We start from the raw sequence: 23,396 nt of genomic DNA, 5'->3' as shown, positions 1-23,396 counted from the left end.
GGCACAAGGCAGGAACCAATCCTGGGCAGGGTGCCAACCCACCACAGGACACACACAAACACACCAAGCACATGTCTTTGGACTGTGGGAGGAAACCGAAACCCACGCAGACACGGGGAGAACATGCAAACTCCATGCAGGCAGGACCCGGGAAGCGAACCCAGGTCCCCAGGTCTCCATATATATATATATATATACATACAGTTGCTCTAGGGGTCTTTACATATGTATGTAGTCAGGACTGCATTTTTTATGTATTTGCTCTTTCCAAAGGCTGTGCCACCAAATATGAAGTTAAAAGTGCCAACAATTTCCTCACTGCCCTTTTTAGGGTTCTGTTTGAAACAAGATTACCTTTGCACCCCCTTTTTTATTATTCCTCTAAAGCAGGGGTGTCAAACTCCAGGCCTGGAGAGCCGCAATGGCTCCAGGTTTTCATTCTCACCCTTTTCATCATAGTTCCCAGTTTTCACTGCTAATTAAATTATTTTTCCCTTCATTTTAATAGCCCTGTGTTTAAGGATTCAATCCTCTGAGTTGATTCTTTTCTTCATTAAATGGAAGCCAAACAGAAATGAGACGTGAAATGAGCTGACAGATGATCAGCTAAATTGGAACATCAAAACTCCAGCCAGTTTCACTCCAACCAATCTCTTAATGAGAAGCCGATTCTTGCTATTAATAAAGCCGTCATTGAATATCAGGACTTGCTGCTGCTCTCATTCTGCCACAGAAGACATTTCCAAAACTATTGATTTTTCTGTTTTTTTTTTTCTAAGAACACCAACAAAATGAGAGATCAACCTTACTGAGACCTTCACCTATCCTTACTTTCAGATAATGTGTGATGGGCACAGGTGAGCTGGTCGTGTGGCGGCTCGTTTTGTGTCTCATTATTATTTGGCTGCTCATTAAGGGAAAAGAAACAACAAAGGGGACCTGAGTTGAGCTAATTAAACCTAAAGCAAAAGAAGTCGATTAGCAGCAGAAACTGGTCACTGATGAAGAAGATGATTAGAATGAAGACCTGCAGCCACTGCGACGCCTCCAGGACCAGAGTTTGACATCCATGTTTTATTACAAATGAATAAAATACATTTGTTATCACCAATCATTTTGTAGTGTCAAACATTTTGTGGAAGAACTGATGCATTATCTGGAAAAACTGCAGCAGTGCCAGTACATAGGAGGGGGAGTCAAGCTAAAGTTAGAAAATGGAACAAACCTCAACAACACTGATGCTGTCATTTCTCAATGCACTTGTGCCACCTGCCTGGCAGTTCCCTGCAGAATAAAAGGTTTTGTCTCATCCTCACCACCACTCGTGCACCCGAGTTCTTGTTGAAAACTACATGCCAAGGGGCACTATAGTCACGAGTGCAAGTTGGAGACCAATGTGAAGGCTGCTATTCGATCCAAGCAGCGGGCACTGCTGTCTCAAGTAGTCCTTTTGCCACAAGACAATGAAACCCACTGCTTAGAACACCAAGGGGCTTGTCTAGAGAAACTGAAGTTTGAGATGTTGCCACATCCTCCTTATTCTCCAGATTTGGCACCATGTGATTTCCACCTTTTTGGACCGCTAAAAAAAAAACATCTGGGTGGCCGTTGATTCAAGTGTGATGACAGATGACGATGTGAAGAAAGCGGTGCACGAGTGGTGGTGAGGATGAGACAAAACCTTTTGTTCTGCTGGAACTTCCAGGCAGGTGGTGCAAGTGCAATGGGAAAGGTGGAGACCACTATGAGAAATGACAGCATCAGTTTTGTTAAGGTTGGTGCCATTTTCTAATAAATCCCATTTTCAAACTTTAGCTTGACTACAGAACAAGATGCAGAGGACAGAAAGACATGGAAGAAGATGATCCGCTGTGGCAACCACTAACGGGAGCAGCCGAAAGAAGAAGAAGAAGCAGCTTGATTCCTAGGGCCAGCATTATAGACCCCCAGGTAAAGAAAGCAGTGTATTGTGGCTCCTACCTACACACCCACTCAGCAAGTCACAACATACAAAGACTGGCATGGGGCCTCTGTGCTCGTGAGGGCCCTCAGGCAACTGTCCAGTGTCCCCATGTGTTAAGGCGGCCCTATTGACTCCCCCTCGTTTATTTTCCTTCTCTCACTCTATAGGGTGGGGAGAAGAATGGCAATGTGGGTTATTAAAATAATACCGTATTTACCCGTGTACCACGCGCAATTTTTTCCCAAAAATTTCCATTAGAAAATCAGGTGCGCGTTATACACAAGGAAATTTTTTTCTGTAATGTTTACTTGCTTGGGCTCGCTCTCGCTCTCTCTCTCTCTTGTGCACGCTCTCTGTCTCTCTTGCTCGTTCGTTCGCGCGCGCACTCTCCCTCCCTCCCTCCCTCCCTCCCTCTCTCTCTCTCTCTCGTTCGTTCGTTCGTTCATTCACGCTCTCTCCCTCCCTCTCTCTCTCTCTCTCTCTCTTTCTCATTCGTTCCTTCATTTGTTCGTTCACTCGCGCGCGTGCTCTCTGCCTCTCTCTCTCTCTCTCTCTCTCTCTCTCTCTCTCTCTCTCTCTCTCTCTCTCTCTCTCTCTCTCTCTCTCTCTCTCTCTCTCTCTCTCTCTCTCGCTCTCTCTCTCTCTCATGCACACTTTCTCTCTCTCTCTGTCTCTCTTTCATTCGTTCATTCGTATGCACTCTCTCCCTCGCTCCCTCGCTCGCTCGTTCGTTCGTTCGTTCACTCGCGCGTGCTCTATCTCTCCCTCTCTCTCTCTCTCTCTTGTTCGTTCATTCATTCATGTGCGCTCTCTCCCTCCCTCTCTCTCTCTCTCTCGCTCGTTTGCTCATGCACGCTCTCTCCCTCTCCCTCTCCCTCTCTCTCTCTCTCTCATTCGCTCACGCACGCACTCTCCCTCCTTCTCTCTCTCTCTCTCTCTCTCTCTCGTTCGTTCGTTTGTTCATTCACGCTTTCTCCCTCCCTCTCTCTCTCTCTTTCTTTGGCTTGTTCGTTTGTTCGTTCACTCACGCACGCTCTTTCCCTCTCCCTCTCTCATTTGTTCGTTCGTTCGTGTGCACTCTCTCCCTCCCTCTCTCTCTCTCGCTCATTCGTTTGTTCACTCGCGTGCGCTCTCTCCCTCTCTCTCTCTCTCTCTCTCTCGTTCGTTCGTTCGTTCATGCATGCTCTCTCCCTCCCTCTCTCTCTCTTGCTCGTTCGTTCATTCGTTTGTTCACTTGCGCTCGCGCTCTCTCTCTTGCTTGCTCGTTCGTTCATTCGTTCGTTTGTTTGTTCGTTCGTTCACTCGTGCGTGCACTCTCTCCCTCTCTCCCTCTCCCTCCCTTCTTCTCCCTCTCTCGTTCGCTCACGCACGCTCTCTCTCTCCCTCCCTCTCTCTGTCTCTCCCTCGCTCTTTCATCATGCAACAAAAACAGAAAGACATTTCATGAAAATCGTGCCCTAAACTCTTCCTATACAATGATACATGATTTTCTTTGTGAAAATTAGGGTGCGCGTCTTACAGTAATAAAAATAGAAAAGTGTATTCTTCTTAAGAGTTACTAATAAAATAAAATAAAAAAAGACTTTGGGGGTGGCACAGTGGCCTCACAGCAAGGAGACCAGGGTTCACATCTTCTCCATGTGGAGTTTGCATGTTCTCCCATGTAGGTTAGAAGTGGTGCTGCTACACTGGCCCTGGTGTGTGTTTGCCCTGCAATGGACTGGTACCCTGTCCAGGTTTTTTTGCTGCCTTGTGCCCTATGCCAGTTGGGATAGGCTGTGATGGCTGTCTGGTCACACTTATTGGTAATCGAACCTAAACACAGTTCAAATATCCGACTACGCCATCCAGTTTTATTGAGAGTATGGGAACTCGTGAACTTTAAAGATAATAGCGCACAGATTTCTTTAACTTGGGCGGTGAGTAAACACACAACAAAATATACGGCAGCGATTTCAAGAGAAACAACAGTCACTTGTATTACACCAGACCATATAAAATCCACCGAGAAGATAAAAGAAGATAAAGAGGAGTGAAAACCTTTTAAAAGGGAGAGCACACAGTCCACACTCTCAAAGTCTGGTAAAACGTAACAAAGGCGCATACAACTTTAGGTGGGGTGAAGTCCAAGTTGGAACAATCAACCTTCCAAATGACTCACTGAAACCCCTCTGTTCACCGAATGCTTGTTTCTTGTCCGCTGGTTCTCCTCGGTCCTCTCGTGAGTCTTCTCTCTCTCTCTCTCTGGACCCAGCGCCGTGTGCCTTGCATCCTGTCCACCATGTAGCCTCGTCTGCCTGCGAGTCTCTGCGCTTAGTGTGAGTGGTCCTGACAGCGCTCTTGGTGGACTGTCCACCTCCCCTATCCCTGAGAAGAATATGACTGTTTCAGTCTCTGCCTGGATCAACATGATGAATAATTAAACAATGGTACATATTGACTTCGGTACATTATCAATGGTGTAAACGCATGTTCATTGTTTAAAAAAAAAAGTATTGTTGTAGACGTCCATATACCACTGTATGCTGCATTAACATGTTCTGAGGAACATCGGCTTCTTAGAAACCGTTGTTCCCAGAACATGTTAACTTTCAAAGCAGGTAACAACGCAAACATTTTCAAAGGAAGCAGGCAGTTCTGTTATCACAATCTTGGCATTTTGAGGAGATACCAAGCAGTTAAATCTTCAAAGCAGGTGACTCTCTTGCAAGCAGTGACGTGCGGTGAGGTTCATGGCTGGTGAGGCACCGAGTCCTTCAGAGTGAGATTTACAAATATATGAACTCCAAAGAGTAGCTTATTGACTGTTCAATTGGCAGCCAGTATGCACATTGACTACTGGTTATCAGCATTCTTTACACCAGCGGTTCTCATACTTGTGGGGTGAAGATATGAAAAAAAGAAAAGAACAATCGAAAATATGAAAAATACATCTATTGAAACCAAAACAAATTAACTTAACCTACACTCTGATACTAGAAAAATAAATATAGAGTTAGATAAATTTTGATAAAAGTTAAGTAGGTATAATAAAATATGCATCTATGATATATCATTACTGTGGTGGGTTGGCACCCTGCCCGGGATTGGTTCCTGCCTTGTGCCCTGTGTTGGCTGGGATTGGCTCCAGCAGACCCCCGTGACCCTGTGTTCGGATTCAGCGGGTTGGAAAATGGATGATTGGATGGATGGATATATCATTAATTTAAAAAGAACAAATTGGTATTAGTGGGCTCCTTTCAAAAAAAACGTTAGTTTGGGTGCGATTAAAACTGTTATGAAAACTCGGGTCGCAAATACTTAGAGGTTGAGAAACGCTGCTTTACGCACACATAGACAGGTAAGGCGCATATTTGGATAAGAAAGAACGTTACACTTATAGCGGCGGGAGGGAGCAGAAAGAGCGTATTTGCTCCTCACCCTCCATGCGTTCTAAATTTGCTGTTGCGATTCCACAATTCATACTCATTCAATACAAATGAAAGTATAGAGTGGTGTACAAAAAAAAAAAAAACAGATTTAGATTTTGACTTTAATTGAAATATTTAGTTGTTTTTAAAAGCGTTTAATTCTGATGCTTTCATCATTTTTAATACAGGCTGCTCAACAAAAGGATAAGAAAAAAAACAAAAGAATATTTTATTTAAGGTCAAAATTAAGTTTTAAAATATTGAATTTTTTTTTTTCTTAGTCTGATCCCATTTTTTTTATAAAATTGAAAACCGTTTGTGGTCTTACCTTTATTTGTAAATGAAGTCCATGCGCCTATCCTTCTCCACGAAAATCTGTCATTTTCTCGTAAAGGTCCTCATTATTTTACTTTAGTTTTAAAAGTCTCAATCTTCCATTTTGGCGGCCAGTCAGAATAAAAAGTTAAAATAAACGGACCGCTGCAATGCCCTTGACTTTCTGATATCGCTAACTTATTGGCGCCTCTGCGCAGAACAGCAGCAGTGACAGGCACCAGTTGGGCTCACATGCGCCCCCTTCAGGTCAGCACTGTACTGTCTGCTCACCTTGTGCCTTTTCACTGCGGTTTTACGTCCGATCAACAACACTAAATCTGTCACACACATTCATTAAAGATATTAACCAGACTGTGGACAGTCAAGGTGTATAATAAAAGTGCACACATTATATTGGCAACATACAGAGAGACAGCAACAGGCACGCGCCAATTACACGCATCAACCCCGTGTGTGGCGGAGAGCGCAGTCCGAGGTGAGGTGAGTCTCGCCGCATCTCGCGTTTCTCTGCTGTATTTGAACAGGAAATGCGCCAGTTCAGCGATTTTGACTATAAAAATGATCAAAATTATTGGAATCATACAGAAAACAAATTTATAGCACAGACAAGTGGACACATTTATTTTATGTTATTATTATTTTATTTTTTTTACTTTTCATGCCTCCCCAAACCGCTCGTCCCTGCCTGCAAGACAGGTGAACATCTATGTCTTGCAGACAGACATCAACAATAACCTGTAGCCAGAATTATTTAGGAGATTTGCCTTTTCAAGTATCACTCCGGTCTCAACAAATGGTGCCTATTGCCCCTTTATCTATTGGCTTTTTACAATTTTTTTTTTTTTTTTGTCTAAGAGAAAAAGAAGACCACCCAATGTACAAAAAATGCCATCCCTATGACATAGGCTCCAGCACACCGGGACTCTGGTCTAGATTAATTGGGTTAGAAAATGTCATAAAAGTTTTAAATCCACAAGCTCAAATGGTTCTCGATATGTTTGCCTTATTATCAAGGGATAGCTTGCTGAACAAGGTGATTTAATGTCGCATATGGCAACATGACAACTTACTGTGCGCGTCTTAGCGGGGTTCGTAGCGCTTGTGTCGTTTCAAACAAATTGAATTGAAAGCGGCGCGGCCAGGCTGCGGCCCGCGGACTCCGGCAAGTGCCGCGTCGCGGGGAGTTTAAAGGGCGCAGCGAGTTGATTGTCGGTTGCGCGCCTGTGCAGTCGACTCAGCTGTTGGCTCTCAGCGTCTCGTTTGGTGGAGCGCCTGCGCCCCCCACTGGTAGAAAAGAGAGTGGAGAGAGAGGGAGAGAAAGAGAGAGAGAAAATTCGGGAGTGGCCTCCCTTACACTTATGGGTACACTCAGATATGAGGATGGGTTTTGAAGGAGTAAACTGCAAGAAAATTATTATATTTTATATTCTGTACATTAAAGAACCATCAACAAATCAAATCAAATAAATTATATATTGAACAATTATTACAAAAGTAAAATTGAATAAATCGGTAAAAAGGTAAAGCACCACTTCCGGTTAGCGGAAATAGCCCAAAAGTTGATGGAAATCTACGTCTTGTACCGAATACTTGTATGCACAATTTGGTTGACCTAAGTGAAAGCGCACTCAAGTTATCCTGTTTACACACACACACAATACAGACACAAGACATAATTTCAAAAATTGTATTTTCAGACTCAGGGAGGTCTAAAACGTCGAGATTAATCAAAATCTTGACATCCAATCTTTGGACGATTATAATACTTTCCCTATATGAGAAAGTAAAAATGCATCCAAAATAGCATGTGAATTTCCCCTTGGGAATAATAAAGGAAGTATCTATCTATCTATCTATCTATCTATCTATCTATCTATCTATCTATCTATCTATCTATCTATCTATCATATAATGCCTTTCGCCTATCTATCTATTATATAGTGCCTTTCACCTATCTATCTATCTATCTATCTATCTATCTATCTATCTATCTATCTATCTATCTATCTATCTATCTATCTATCTATCTATCAGAGCCAGTCCGTTTTAAAAAATATGAAAGCAAAAACAAAAATGCAAATAAAAGAATAAAGGATTGATGACCCCCAAAACATAAAATAAGATTGTAAAAGGGCAGCAGAGACCCGAAGAAGTGAAGGTGGGGGGGGGGGGGGGTGACTTTTATAGCCCTCAACACAGGAGCTTTAGACAATAACACCACCTGGAGATAACCAACGTGTAAAATAAATCATCTGAACAGGACAGAGAAACACAAGGAGCTGATACGGGACACTAAACGAAACCATTTAATCAAAAATTCAAATAGGGAGATATGAAGAAATTGAAGAAAAAAAGCACAAAGAAGACAAAAACCAACAGTTGGACATAAACCCCATAGCCATGTCATATAATTTGGTGTTATGGGATGCCACAGGCAGTCCTGGTAGCACTGGCATTTTGGATTGGATTATTTTTTCCCCCAGAAAACGAATCCAATTCGGGTGCAGAAGTCCCGACCTGAGATCTTTCCTTTTAAAATGAGGAGCATGAAAGAGGTGAGGAGACAGGAGTGAATCACACCATGAAGAGATCCCAGCTGAACCAGGAGGATTTACTGCTAGGTTGCAGGCTGAGTAATAAAAAAGCAAATAGAATCGCAGTTCTGTGGACAATACAGACAATCGGATACCGCATGACCTTGGTTTTCTCCTACTTTAAATGTCTGTTTCTTTCCGTGGATGGAGTAGGATCTTCTATTTGGGACTTTACAAGACTCGAAGAGGGAAGAAAATATCAAAAAGTGTTTAACGTATTGCATACTGTAGTGTCTTCATGTTGATTGTTGTGACGCCTTTATCATATTCTTGTATTTGGTATATTGTAATGCTTGCTATTGCTACCCAATTGGTATAATACCATCCTTGAGTTTCATTTTTTTATCTAGAAAATAAGAGGAGTTTTAAAAATTGATTATTGGGGGCTAATGATAGTTCCCAACACCACTAAGCCATGGTAAGCAAGTTACGATTTCACCCTTTTTGAAAATGTCTTTGTTATTGAGTGGTGAACCTCGTCAATATTGGTGTTTGTTACAGTCTATTTAATTGTACGAATTGTTTGCCACAGTTTTGACAGCAGTGAGTTTTCTCTCAGGGATTCAATTCTTCATAATAGTTATTTGTGATTTTAGTCGAGAAAGGAGTGACATCTCATTGTTTTGTTGTTCTCTTAAACCACCATAGTTCTTAGCATTGTCCTCAGTACTGCCTACATTTGTAACCCTTATGGACGGACATTAATAGACAGGATGTGAAGATAGCCTTAGAAGCTTCTTTGTGTTAGTCCTCTGGCTTCCAGAACCACCAGCCAGCACTTTTTCCATCATTTTGCTCCACATTTGGTACTTCTCTGGTTAAGACTGCTGCTTTTGGAGACTTTTCTGCCACATTCAGAAGATAACTGGATGTGAGGAAAACTGAAGAACCCCAGGGCAAACCCATAGAGACAGGAGGACAACATGCAATCTCCACACCGACTACAGCTGGCCACAGGATTGAATGCTGGACCTGCAATTCTGCTACCTGGTGCGCCACCACGACATCCCCATTTTAAGGACATTAGCCTTCTGTTTATCTTTTGCTCATTTCAGAGCATGCGTAGATGAAGATTAGGCAATGAGGATGATGGCAAACAAAGCATCTGGAAGGGTTTACAACACTGAAGCTGGTATCAGTTGACGTGTCTGCTTCTCCGGCTTCCCTTTGATTCCACCAGTTTGTGAACACTAAATTTAGTATAAATCAGCTCTTGGCTCCTAGTAAGGCTTCCTTCCAGAATTCCTTTGAGGTTCTGGAGAATAATAGGATATCACAATAGGCCTGACAGATCAGCGACATTAGTCATGTAGATGCCAACACAACAGACTCCACATACATCTGACTGCATTTCTTATGACTATTACTTTTTCACCATTTAGGACTAAAGCTTCAGTTATCAAAGCTTCCTTGGACTGATTTTGTTCAGCAGCAATATGCAATTCCCTGCTGTCACAAAAGATGTGTGGTTGTTTCCCACGCGGTCTGGCAGAAGCAGCATTTATCTGTGGTGACGTTTTTTTTCCCCAATGATGCCTTAAACCGTTTTGTGTGCAGGTCGCTTGTCCTGCTTAGCCATGGTTAGATGTTCCAGTGTGGATTGGTTTATGGCTCTAAAGACTACTTAATTGTGAGAATCGTTTACCACAGTCCCAACAGCTCTGAGTTTTCTCTCAATGGTTCATTTCTTCATAATGGTCATTTGTGATTCTAGTCAAGAAAGGAGTGATATCTCATTGTACTGTTGTTCTCTGTCTGCTTTTGTAAACCTTGTGGACAGGCACTAATAGAGAGGATGTCAAGATGGCCTTGGACACGTCTTTGTATTAGTCCTCTGGATCCAAGCACCACCAGCGAGTACTATTTCCATTGTTTAGCTGCAGATTTGGCTCTCCTCTTATTAAGAGAAGATAACTGGATGTGAGGAAAACTGAAGCACCCCAGGGCAAACCCATAGAGACAGGAGGACAACATGCAATCTCCACACCGACTACAGCTGGCCACAGGAGTGGATGCTGGACCTGCAACTCTGCTCACTGGGTTTTCTTTCCAGTGTGATTTTCTAAGTGGCGGTGAAGATTTACTTTTGAAAACCTTTGTTCACAATCAGAGCAGCAATATGGCTTCTCCAGTGTGAAATTTTGTGTGATGCCGAAGACTGCTACTGTCAGAGAATCGTTTGCCACATTCACCGCACACATACGGCTTTTCTCCAGTGTGAATGCGTGTGTGTCGTTGGAGGCTGCTACTGGCAGAAAATTGTTTGCCGCATTCCAAACAGCCATATGGCTTCTCTCCCGTATGAATCCGTGTGTGTTGCTGTAGAGTGATACTGTCGGAGAATCGTTTCCCACAGTCAGCACAACCATATGGCTTTTCTCCGGTGTGAGTTCGTGTGTGTCTTTGCAGGTTACTGCTGCTGGAGAATTGTTTTCCACATTCAAAACAGCAATACGGCTTCTCTCCAGTGTGAATTCTCATATGTCTTTGGAGATTGGTGCAGTGAGAAAACCGTTTGCCACATTCAGAGCAGCACTGAGGCTTTTCTCTAGTATGGATTCGTGAGTGGCTTTGAAGATTACCTTTTCGTGAAAAATGTTTGCCACATTTTGGACAGCAATAGGGCTTCTCGCCATTGTGAATGCGCTTGTGCAAGTAAAGACTGTGTCTTCGTGAAAATAAATTGCCACATTCAGAACAGGAATATGGCTTCTGTTTGGAGTCAGTCCACTTTTCATCTGTACAGGCAGATTTGTTTTTGGAAGCATTTCTGCACTTTCCGCTGGTATGCAAGGCCTCTTGATCTGTATTAGGTACATCTTCTTCTTCATCATCAATGGCTCCTGTCTGTGTCGGTTTGGAAGCAGGAACAGAATTGCACTGGGAGGAGGCTGCTGTCAAATATTCTGATCCTATTGTTGATTTTTTCCTCTTCTTATTATCTTGAAGACAGGTCTGAGCAAATGAAGATATGGAGAAACTGCTGTTCTCTTGTACATCTGAAACAACAGAAACAGTTTAGTTAAATGTTATAAAATAACAGATATTAAAAAGAGATTGGTTGGTGTTGGTGTCTCAGCCCTCGGTTCATTTCCTGTGACTGTCACAATGTGTGTGGCCTTCTGTGTTCTCCTCCTGTCTGTTCAGTTTCTCCATAGTACTCTCGTATCTCACAAATGTGTCTGCTGTGTTGATCACTGTCTGGTGTCACAGAGTGTGGATGCGTGTGCCCCTCTGCGGACTGGCGTCCATTCTCCATTTGATATCAAAGTTGATTTCAAAGGAAACATTAGAATGGGATCTGACCATTGGAGCTGGTGAAGTCAGCCAGACTGCTTCTTCTTCTTTCAGCAGCTCTCGTTAGGGGTCGTCAGAGCAGATTGTCTTTTTCCATCTCTTCCTGTCCTTGTCATCTTGCTCTGTCACACCTATCACCTGAATGTTCTCCATAAACCTTCTCTTAGGCCTTCCTCTCTTCCCCTTACTTGTCAGCTCTATCCTTAGCACCCTTCTCCCAGTATACCCAGCATCCCTCCTCTGCACATGTCCAAACCAACACAATCTCGCCTCTCTGACTTGGTCTCCCAACTGTCCAACCTGACATCCTTGTCACACCCAATGGAAATTTTAACATCTTGGAAGATGGGAACCTTGGACTGTAAGAAAGTATAAAGTCTCTGGTAATTGCCCTGAGCATTAGAGCTCACCTAAAGACAGATGGATGACATCACTCCTGCCCGCGCCTAGGAAACACTCCTACTGCACTCACAAAGTGGCCAAGAACTGCACGACTGCATTGCGCTTCTCCCCAGTAGCTCTCCTTCAAAAATTGTGTTATTGTGAGTGTCCAGCCAATGTTAAAAGAAGCCAAGCATATCATTTCTTTAGAGTTATTTTTCTTTCTTCATCTAGGAAATGATAAAATATTTTATATTTATTACATACTTAGTTCTGAATCACAACCTGATTATTTAGGTGGTTACCTACCAGGTTATGCTTGTGTTTTGTTGGCTATTTGGCAAAAATCTGCCACGTCCTCACATTTGCGAGAAGAAGATCACATACATGTTATACGGTACCTGCCAAATAATACAAAGAAAACACGACACGTGTTTGACCCTAACTGGGGCTCGTTGGGTGTTGCATTTCTGTATCTCCTTACAGGGATTGAACCTCAGATGTCAGCACTTGAGGCGAAGCCTCTGATGTTGCACCACAGTGGCTGGTTCACTTACTTGTCAGGGTGAAGATCGGAGTATTACATTTCTAGGTTTGAGTCACAATCTGATTACTGAGGTGCTTACCTACCAGGTAACGCATGTGGTTGGTCGGCCAGTCACCAAACATCTGCCACATCCTCTCATTTGCGAGAAGCAGATCATAGATATGTGATACAGTACCTGCCATATAATACCATCCAAATAACCAGATTGCAATTCAGACCTATAAATGTAACAGTCTGATCTTCACCCTGTCAAGTAAGCAAACCAGCCACCATGGTGCAATGTCAGAAGTTTCGCCTCAGGCGCAGATGTCCAAGATTCGATCTCAGTAAGGTGATGCAAAGGTGCGTACACCTGACGAAACATGTGTCATGTACTCTTTGTATTACTTGGCAGATGTTGTATCACATACAGTCATATGAAAAAGTTTGGGAACCACTCTTAATTCTTTGGATTTTTATTTATCATTGGCTGAGCTTTCAAAGTAGCAACTTCCTTTTAACATACGACATGCCTTATGGCCACAGTAGTATTTCAGCAGTGACATTAAGTTTATTGGGTTAACAGAAAATATGCATCATAACAAAATTAGACAGGTGCATAAATGTGGGCACCCCAACAGAGATATGACATCAATACTCAGTTGAGCCTCCTTTTCCTAATCTAACAGCCTCTAGACGCTGTCCTCCTGTAGCCTCTGATGAGATTCAGGATGGAGGTATTGTTGACCATTCTTCATACAAAATCTCTCCAGTTCAGTTCAATTTGATGGACAGCCTGCTTCAAATCATCCCATAGATTTTCGATGATCTTCAAGTCAGGGGACTGTGACGGCCATTCCAGAACATTGTACTTCTCCCTCTGCATGAATGCCTTTGTAGATTTTGAACTGTGTTTTGGGTCATTGTCTTGTTGGAATATCCAACCCCTGCGTAACTTTGTGACTGATGCTTGAACATTATCCTGAAGAATTTCTGACTCATTCTTGTGACAATATATACAGTAATCCCTCGCTATATCGCGCTTCGACGTTCGCGGCTTCACTCTATCGCGGATTTTATATGTAAGCATATCTAAATATATCACGCGGGTTTCTGCAGAAAATGGGTCTTTTTATTTCTGGCAGTTGGTTTGCCCAGTTGATTTCATACAAGGGACGCTATTGGCGGATGGCTGAGAAGCTACCCAATCAGAGCATGCAGTTAAGTTCCTGTGTGCTGATTGGCTCAGCAACGGAGCACCGAATTCGATTCTGCTGCGTTAGCCTGGAAGTCTCATCTCGCTCAACGTGTTTCGCTGTGTTAACTTTTGTGCTCTTTTGTGTTTATCTTTGTGCATAGTCAAGCCCTTCGTTATGGCTCCAAAACGATCTGCTCCTGCTACTGCTTCAGGGGCCGTGCCCAAGCGCCAACGGAAGATGCTAACAATTGCCGAAAAGGTAAAAGGTTTGGATATGCTTTATTTAAAAAGGAGGAAAAGAATATAAGATCTATGGCCGCAGTGTGCTTTAACCAGGGCGCAAAAGGAGTTGTAAGTGGATGTAATAAGGCGGTAAAGTTTATAAGAGTGTGGGAAGGGTTTATAAAGCCTTAAAATATACTGTATATATAAATAATAAAATAATATAAGATTGCTACTTCGCGGATTTTCACGTATCGCAGGGGGCTCTGGAACATAACCCCCATGATAGGTGAGGGATGACTGTACTTTGTTAGTCTTTTCGCATGACCTTTTGGGGTCAGATATAATTGTTAGTATATATTATATATGGGGTAAAAATCATTAGCTTTGAGCTTTCGACAGATTTACACATTTTACACATCCCTGAACACAACTTCACCGCAGAGCCTGTGCACATCAGGGTGTTAGTCTGTGGACAGGATGACTCAAAAACAAATGGCCCCATCTGAATGAAAACTGGCATATCACAATCAGAAAATAACAGAAATCGCAGCACTTACTTTTTCTAATACTCCTAGTTGACTGCGGTTCTTCTCCTTCACTTCTTTTTCCTTCACTTATTTCCGAAAACTCAGACTTCAGTTCCGTACAATTCCAATGGCTGGCCAGTTGTCCTGTATTGGTGAACCAGCGGTGTGAACTGCAAGGATACTCTTCACCAATATCTGGCTTGAGAATGTTCCCTGTTTCCTGTTTTTGACATTCAAAACTGTCTGAGAAATCTTTTGTATCTTCAAGTTTAATGTCAACAATGTTTACCTCAAATTCCTCCTCTTTAAAAGCTAACCGGTGCTCTTTACTATCCTCTGGTGCACCCCACTCACAGTCCTCTTCTTTAATGTGTGCCAGTCCTTTGTCCATGTTCCGTGTGAAACTCTTCTCTCCCCTTTTCACATGGACAGCTCTGACCTCGAGGCCAATAGGCACCTCGCCTCGTCACCATGGGAACCTCTTCTCTCTGTGAAAACAAAAGTGACAGAGTTATTTGATAAAGTCACCAAGAGGATCCTGAGCACATTCCAGGGGTTAACTAAGGTTTTGACAACACAGGAAACTGCCCACAAACCTTTTATGAGAGATTTGAAATTCTGTGATCCCAACATGTTTAACTCTTTTAGGGCGGATGTCGACTTTTGTCGACAGGAGGGGTTGAAGGCGAATGTCGACAAAAGTCGACATCCAGGGATAGGGGGCGACAATCAGCTGTTAATGGCGACAAATCTCACTGTCACGTCACAGATAGATAGATAGATAGATAGATAGATAGATAGATAGATAGATAGATAGATAGATAGATAGATAGATAGATAGATAGATAGATAGATAGATAGATAGATAGATAGATAGATAGATAGATACTTTATTAATCCCAATGGGAAATTCAGGCATTCCCTCTGTGCTTGGAGGAATGCTAGACTCGTTGACTCTGCAACTAAACCTTGCGTGTGCGTGAGTTGCGAAATGTAAACAAAGGCAAGATGGCACCGACATGTGAAAAGGGAGTGAAGCAAGTGCAGAAAAGAAAACACTCGACAGACGATGTTTTGTGCATTATTGCGGAGTCGGACTCTTGATTTTTCAGAATCGGATTTTATTGGCAGTGATCAGGAGATCGAGCAAGAGAGTGAGAAGCAGGCATCAGCTGATCAGACACCAGCCGATGCCGCGCCAGCGGATCTGCTGCCAGTTGAGTGCCTTCGTGCAGCCAATGCATCTACGGCAAGGTTCACATGGGATAAATACACAGACATTGATCCGTTGAGAGCCGATCTGGCTACCGGAGTTTACAAGACGGCATGGCTTGCTGTTGGACACGACAGATCACCAGCTGCTGTACTTCAGGCTGCTCTCTCCTGATGCTGCTTTTCAGCTACTGTCAGACGAGACAAACAGGTAGGCAGAGATTTTTTTTGAATCGCGGGCTGTGTTTGCATCGCATTCTCGTTTTTCAAAGTGGAAACCCACAACGAAAGACGAGATGAAGCGCGCTGTGGCATTACAAATAGAGATGGGACAGAACTGGTGATATAACTTCAGGGAGCATTGGTCCAAACGTGTTTTGTCCCCTGGTGGCTTAGGTACGTGCTGCTGCAAAGTTTTATTCACTTCTGTAATAAACAGAAGCAAATCTCATGGGGTGAGCCAGGCTATAATGCCATACATAAAGTTCAGAAAGTTTCAGAAGATGAAGAGAGGTGACAATACGGTTTTCATGCAGGCAGAAAATTTGGTGGCAGTGGCATGACACGATGGCAAATGGGTGACTTGTCTCTCTACAGTACACACTAACAATATATGTGAGAAAGTGCAGCAACAGACAATTGAAAAGTAGGCACCAAAGCAACACGTAGTGTAAGGAGTGCAATGTGGCAATGACTGAAATTGGCTGCTTTGAGCGAGATCAGACTTTGCTGTGTAAAATGTATGTGATATGTATGTGAAATCATAGAGTATGCAGGCTCATACAACATGCAAAACAGTAACATTTGTCAAAAGGAAATATTTTTTGTTGATTTGATATGTTAAACAATTGCTTTGTGTTCTTTTTAAAAAAAAATGTTAGTTTTTGGAAAAATATTCAGCCCTGGGAGAAAAGAAACAAAAAAAAAATTAGCCCTAAAAGAGTTAATGAAAGCAGACAGTGCCAGTATCATCTGTTACAAATGTTAATCCATCATTACATTGAGTGCACAGGCCTCCAATATCTCAGCACAATGGCTTCCACGGTATACACAAACTACTCATTTTAAGTCATGGATTTGTTCTTATTCTGAAACAGCTGTAAGATCTAGGATTGCTGTTTCTCAATATAAAGATATTTGCATTTTATTAAACACAGACACTGCTGTTCTCTACTTTGATTTATACAGGATTGCAGCAGAACTTCAATTTAAGAACAATAGTTTGGTCGAAGTCCTCCATGTTAGCCTAAGAAGCACTTGGCAGATTTGGAGTGAAAACCTACTTGATCCGGAGACAAAATGCAGCTGATTGAGGCAAAGCCAAGAACAATGAAAATGGATGAAGTTTCCTAATTCACCACAGGCTGGGTCTGAACTGAACTAAGGCCACCATTTTAAAAGACACGGCCTGTAAGACATTGATGTGCCACAGGAAAAATGACAGCAACACACATTGAGGAAAACCCGCCTGGCACAAACGTGTACCAAGTCATGTTTGACTACCATTAAAACAAACCAAACCTTCTGCCTCAGTGGGCCTACCTGAATGACCCCCATCTATCAGGAAAGGCGGCTCATCCACCTGTCCACATCTTCAACTACTAAAGCACTCCTCTTATCACTCCTCTTGTTACTCCTCTCTCTCTGTTTCTGCAGCTTAGCTCTCCACTTCAGGCTCAATATACTTCTGGGTGCGGAGATGATTTTAATGCCCCCCCAGACAACCGTCCAAGTCTGAAATTTTGTTTTCAGTGGCTAGAATGTTCACTGGCTGACCCTCATGTCTCCACATCATAAGCCTACAAAGGGCCGGTGCTGCCTTCACGCTCCCTTATTTAAAGGTCCCAATAGTTGTGGCTAATTTATTTCCACCTATTGGATAGAAGAAAAAAAAAATGCTATTTTTAACATTTAAAATTTTCCTAACCAGAAAACCAAATTAGCAAAACTCAGTTTAGGAAGAAGGTGCTTTGTGCCACCACTTGCCTTATGCTAGTTATTAACGCCAGCACCACAAGCCTACACTGAAAGTTCAGAATGCCAGCCACTTGAAAATATTGAAGGGCAATAAAATGAGTGTAGGAGGCCGGACCATCAGCCCCCTGGGCACACAAACTCTACTGAGATGAGAGAAGCCCCCCACCTGTCTGAATCTTTCAATGAAAGTTCTGAAGGCTTGTGTTCCAACACTTTTGCTCCCTTGGAAAAATCGGGTGGTTGGATACAAAACGTGTGCTCTGCTCTGTGCTGTTTAACATATCGAGATGTAAATACCAGGGAATAAAAGCGGAAACTCGGATCTCTCTCTTCTCATATTCATCCTTTGATCTCGCACACAAATGACTTCAGCGCACGGCAAAAACAAATTCATTGGCCTTTCTGTTCCAATACTTTTGGAGGGGGCCGTATGCAAGCATCAGTACACGTGACATTCCCACTGGTTTATCCCACACTCACACTTCATTGTCAAGGAGGCTCATTTCTAACTCTGCACTGGTCACTTGTGGTCTCGGGTTTTTCTTTGGCTCCTTCACTTTTCCTCCAACATCTCAATCACCCAGATGTAAACTGACCAGCGATGCCCGAGTGTGGCCTGTGATGGACCGGTGGCCCCCTGCAGGGTTGGTTGGTCCCTGCCTTTCCTCCCATCGCCACCTATGTCCGCTGTAACCTTGAAATGAATGAACTGGCTGTCGTAATGGAGGGACGGCTAGCAGTTCATAAGGTGATCATTTCCTACCCGCAGGACTGTGGCTCACCCTGCCGTGTTAATACTCACCATCAGAGGTGTCAATGAAATGCAGCTGCTTTGTTACTTTAGTTACTGTAAGTACACTTTTCAACATTTTGCAGTTTACTTGATTACATTTCATTCAAGGCAACTGTTACTTTTACCCCACTTTTTACTTCATTACATCTTCCAGGAAGTCCTTGTTAGTCGTTACACAGACCACACTATAATCAATTCATAAATGAGGACCATCAGGCGTGTTCTCAACTAAGGGATTACATCACGGCGTTGCTCAGACACAGCCGACTGAATGCGTACATCATTCAACAATAAAAGAGTTGTAGGACCTCCCGCTACTCATTTGGTGGGTCGTTCCCCATGAATGTGCATTTTCCCAAAGGGCAACACCTTTTACTTCATTACATCCATCCATCCATTTTCCAACCCGCTGAATCCGAACACAGGGTCACGGGGGTCTGCTGGAGCCAATCCCAGCCAACACAGGGCACAAGGCAGGGAACCAATCCTGGGCAGGGTGCCAACCCACCGCAGGACACACACAAGCACACCCACACACCAAGCACACACTAGGGCCAATTTAGAATCGCCAATCCACCTAACCTGCATGTCTTTGGACTGTGGGAGGAAACCCACGCAGACACGGGGAGAACATGCAAACTCCACGCAGGGAGGACCTGGGAAGCGAACCCAGGTCCCCAGATCCCCCAACTGCGAGGCAGCAGCGCTACCCACTGTGCCACCGTGCCGCCTACTTCATTACATCGACCAGGAAGTCCTTGTTAGTCGTTACACAGACCACACTATAATCAATTCATAAATGAGAACCATCAGGCGTGTTCAAATTAATGTGACAATTGTAATAACTGCCATTATAACATCCATCTTTACTAACTGAGGCATCCTAGTATAAACAATCTGTGTCGACTTTCAATTATTTTTTATTGTGTATCTATTTAAGTGATAAGGTTCTGAGATATTCCCTTAATTTTTTTTTGCCCTTATATTTCAGTGGTAGCGCTACTGCTTTGCAGTAATGGAGATTGTGGGATTGCTTCCCGGGTTCTCCCTGTATGACGAGTGCCTTGAGTAGTGAGAAAAGCACTATATAGATATTTGATTCTTTTTCTTTCAGGAATAGGGGCATCTCATCTCCCAGGTGGGTGAGGCCTATTATTGTAAGTCATATTCCCACCCACCAGTGTCACACTTCAGATCTTCATCCTCGTGACACTAATCCAAGCCTGGGGTCCCGGCTGTCTGTACACCAAGTATGTGTAGCATGGATGTGAGGGGCAGAATGATGAGGGTACAGGGACCCCCAAGCCTTTGGTGTTCCCGCCATTCAGCCATTTCAGATCATAAATAACCTTACTAGGTGATCATAGTGCTGCTCTCTACATTAAAATATCTTTGTTTATTGGTGTGCCTTTTAATTAATGACAATAATAAGCATTTTTTCTTTAATTGGCTGAAGAATTAAAGCAAATAATCAGTTATTCATTATTATCCTTATCTCAGTTCTCCTTATCTACATTTAATTTGGTTTTCTTTGCATGTACGGTGCTTCCAGAAAGTATTCACAGCGCATCACTTTCTCCACATTTTGTTATGTTACAGCCTTATTCTAAAATGGATTAAATTCATTTTTTTCCTCAGAATTCTACACACAACACCCCATAATGACAATGTGACAAAAGTTTACTTGAGATTTTTGCAAATTTATTAAAAATAAGAAAACTGAGAAAGCACATGTACATAAGTATTCACAGCCTTTGCCATGAAGCTCCAAATTGAGCTCAGGTACATCCTGTTTCTCCTGATCATCCTTGAGATGTTTCTGCAGCTTCATTGGAGTCCACCTGTGGTAAATTCAGTTGACTGGACATGATTTGGAAAGGCACACACCTGTCTATAGAAGGTCCCACAGTTGACAGTTTATGTCAGCGCACAAACCAAGCATGAAGTCAAAGGAATCGTCTGTAGACCTCTGAGACAGGATTGTCTCGAGGCACAAATCTGAGGAAGGTTACAGAAACATTTCTGCTGCTTTGAAGGTCCCAATGAGCACAGTGGCCTCCATCATCCGTAAGTGGAAGAAGTTCGAAACCACCAGGACTCTTCCTAGAGCTGGCCGGCCATCTAAACTGAGCGATCGGGGGAGAAGGGCCATAGTCAGGGAGGTGACCAAGAACCCGATGGTCACTCTGTCAGAGCTCCAGAGGTCCTCTGTGGAGAGAGGAGAACCTTCCAGAAGGACAACCATTTCTGCAGCAATCCACCAATCAGGCCTGTATGGTAGAGTGGCCAGACGGAAGCCACTCCTTAGTAAAAGGCACATGGCAGCCCACCTGGAGTTTGCCAAAAGGCACCTGAAGGACTCTCAGACCATGAGAAAGAAAATTCTCTGGTCTGATGAGACAAAGATTGAACTCTTTGGTGTGAATGCCAGGGATCACGTTTGGAGGAAACCAGGCACTGCTCATCACCAGGCCAATACCATCCTTACAGTGAAGCATGGTGGTGGCAGCATCATGCTGTGGGGATGTTCTTCAGCGGCAGGGACTGGGAGACTAGTCAGGATAAAGGGAAAGATGACTGCAGCAATGTACAGAGACATCCTGGATGAAAACCTGCTCCAGAGCGCTCTTGACCTCAGACTGGGGCGACGGTTCATCTTTCAGCAGGACAACGACACCTAAGCACACAGCCAAGATATCAAAGGAGTGGCTTCAGGACAACTCTGTGAATGTCCTTGAGTGGCCCAGCCAGAGCCCAGACTTGAATCTGATTGAACATCTCTGGAGAGATCTTAAAATGGCTGTGCACCGACGCTTCCCATCCAACCTGATGGAGCTTGAGAGGTGCTGCAAAGAGGAATGGGCGACACTGGCCAAGGATAGGTGTGCCAAGCTTGTGGCATCATATTCAACAAGACTTGAGGCTGGAATTGCTGCCAAAGGGGCATCAACAAAGTATTGAGCAAAGGCTGTGAATACTTATGGACATGGGATTTCTCAGTTGTTTAATTTTTAATAAATTTGCAAAAACCTCAAATAAACTTTTTTCATGTTGTCATTATGGGGTGTTGTGTGTAGAATTCTGAGGAAAAAATGAATTTAATCCATTTTAGAATAAGGCTGTAACATAACAAAAGGTGGAAAAAGTGATGCGCTGTGAATATTTTCTGGATGCACTGTAACTACTTTGTTGTAAAGCACTTGGAGTGTCATTCTTTGTATGAATATGTGCTATACAGTGTGGTCCAGATCTAACTATGCAACTTTTAATGCAATGCAATACAATAATTGCATAGTTAGATTTGGACAGAAATTGTGTTGCTGGTACTTCAGTGAAGGAAAAAAAATGGACAAAGTACTTCTACTTTTACTCAACTATCATTTTCAAGTACTTTTTCAAACTCTGCCCACCGTGTTATTCGAGTTTCTCAGTGTCATTGCTGCCTTGTTTAAGATGAGCTCCTTCATATTCTCTTCTTTAGCATCGTCACTGAAGTCTTCTGGATGCCTTTTTTTTTTTTTAAATCTGATGACTCATTTTTTTGGAAGTCCAAACATGAGTGAGGGGGCGGGTGAGCGTGTCCTGTCAGAGACTGGCTCTACCCGGAGTTCTGTCCGATTTTACATGGCTGAGTTATGGGCCTCTACACTTGCCCACCCCATGTCCACGCGACATTCCCTTCGGTATTCTATACGCTACCGGGCAGACATTTTTTTGTGAAACGTCAAAGTGGAGTCTTAGAATTTATTTATTCTTTATTCACTATGATTTGAATATTTTAGAGGAATACGTTTATGCTGGGACGGTACAGTTGCTCTCACGTTGGACTGTACTACTTGACAGAATCAAAGTTCCCGTGGGTCTTGTCTTTGCCGCGCCTTATCTTGGTAGGTTCAGCTCACTCTGCGAACGAATGCTCACTCCACTGTGCTGCTTTCAGCTTTTCGGCAGTCTGAGAATTTTGTGAATCCCTACGTACATTAAACACGGGCTGAATGACTATCGGGAACGGGGGCTGGCAAGCGGCTTACATGGCAGACTGTAGACCTGGGAAAGCATGAACGTAAGCTCTCTCCTGATTCATCGCCTCCACGCTGCTCGACCCTGGCGTGCATTTGTGATTCCCCGATATCCCTGCGAAGTCCTGATCCACTGTCCTTTTCTTTTCTTCTCGTCTCCCATCCGGCTTACTCACCCTCGCCCAATTCTCCAGTTGCTCACCGACACTCCTCGTCCTGTTCGCCGCCCTTTCTACTCTTTTTGCAGACCCGCGCCGCGCGTGGCAGTCGGAGGAGTCTGAGGGCAGGGACTCCTACCATTACGCCTGCGCGGGAGAGGGGGGCGGGGTTACGAATCCTCGTCGTATGATGATGACGTCCTTTTTTGGCAGTTTGTTTTCTTTCTCCATAACGGTATCTGGCTTGCTGCTGACCCTTACGTCTCTAAGCACTCGCTACCCCGTGCCAGTTCGACACGCGTGTTCAGACTCCTTTCAATCCACAAGTACAACGAAAAAGTGTGGAAGGCTTGTATGGACGCGAATCAGGACAGGGCAACGCTTTGACGGGCCTTAGATTTTAGGGGACGCCGGACTTGACCTGATTTGATTTGGTGACCAAGAGGGAAACGCGTGCTTCCTGAGTTTACCGCTGACTGAATTTTCCGACTCGGTGGTCAGGGTGTCTGTGTTTCATACGGACATTAAACCGTCATTGCTATATTTAGTTTCTTGCTCGTGCACCTTTACGCACCGCCGGCCTCATGCACGCGCAGCCGCTCGCCCCACTGCACGCTGATTCGGCGCGTGGATCTTGTCTCATGATGACATTTGTGTCACGTAAGATTCAATGTCCCTTTCCTTCTTTTGTCCTTTCATACTGTCGGGGTCACGTCTTTGCCCTGGTAATACCGGTAATTCTTTACTTCACTACTCGAAGCGCTTTCCACAGTGAGTGTG

General features: G+C 43.5%; 1 protein-coding gene across 1 annotated transcript in view; it reads right to left on the bottom strand.

Annotated features, from left to right (window-relative positions):
- Positions 1 to 22,775, bottom strand: part of LOC114641699 (zinc finger protein 420-like) — a 52,334-nt gene extending 29,559 nt beyond the window's left edge. The window contains exons 1-4 of the mRNA XM_028790726.2: positions 22,635 to 22,775; positions 14,488 to 14,945; positions 10,413 to 11,302; positions 4,125 to 4,361 (exon numbers count right to left, since the gene is read on the bottom strand). Coding sequence (XP_028646559.2) covers positions 4,125 to 4,361; positions 10,413 to 11,302; positions 14,488 to 14,848 — 1,488 coding nt within the window. The 5' untranslated portion in view covers positions 14,849 to 14,945; positions 22,635 to 22,775. The remainder of the gene's footprint in view (positions 1 to 4,124; positions 4,362 to 10,412; positions 11,303 to 14,487; positions 14,946 to 22,634) is intronic.
- Positions 22,776 to 23,396: the final 621 nt, after the last annotated feature.

The sequence above is a fragment of the Erpetoichthys calabaricus genome, chromosome 5 (genome assembly GCF_900747795.2).
Source record: "Erpetoichthys calabaricus chromosome 5, fErpCal1.3, whole genome shotgun sequence".
Classification (NCBI taxonomy): Eukaryota; Metazoa; Chordata; class Cladistia; order Polypteriformes; family Polypteridae; genus Erpetoichthys; species Erpetoichthys calabaricus.
The sequence above is the reverse complement of the archived record's forward strand: the minus strand, read 5'-3'. Positions and strand labels throughout refer to the sequence as shown.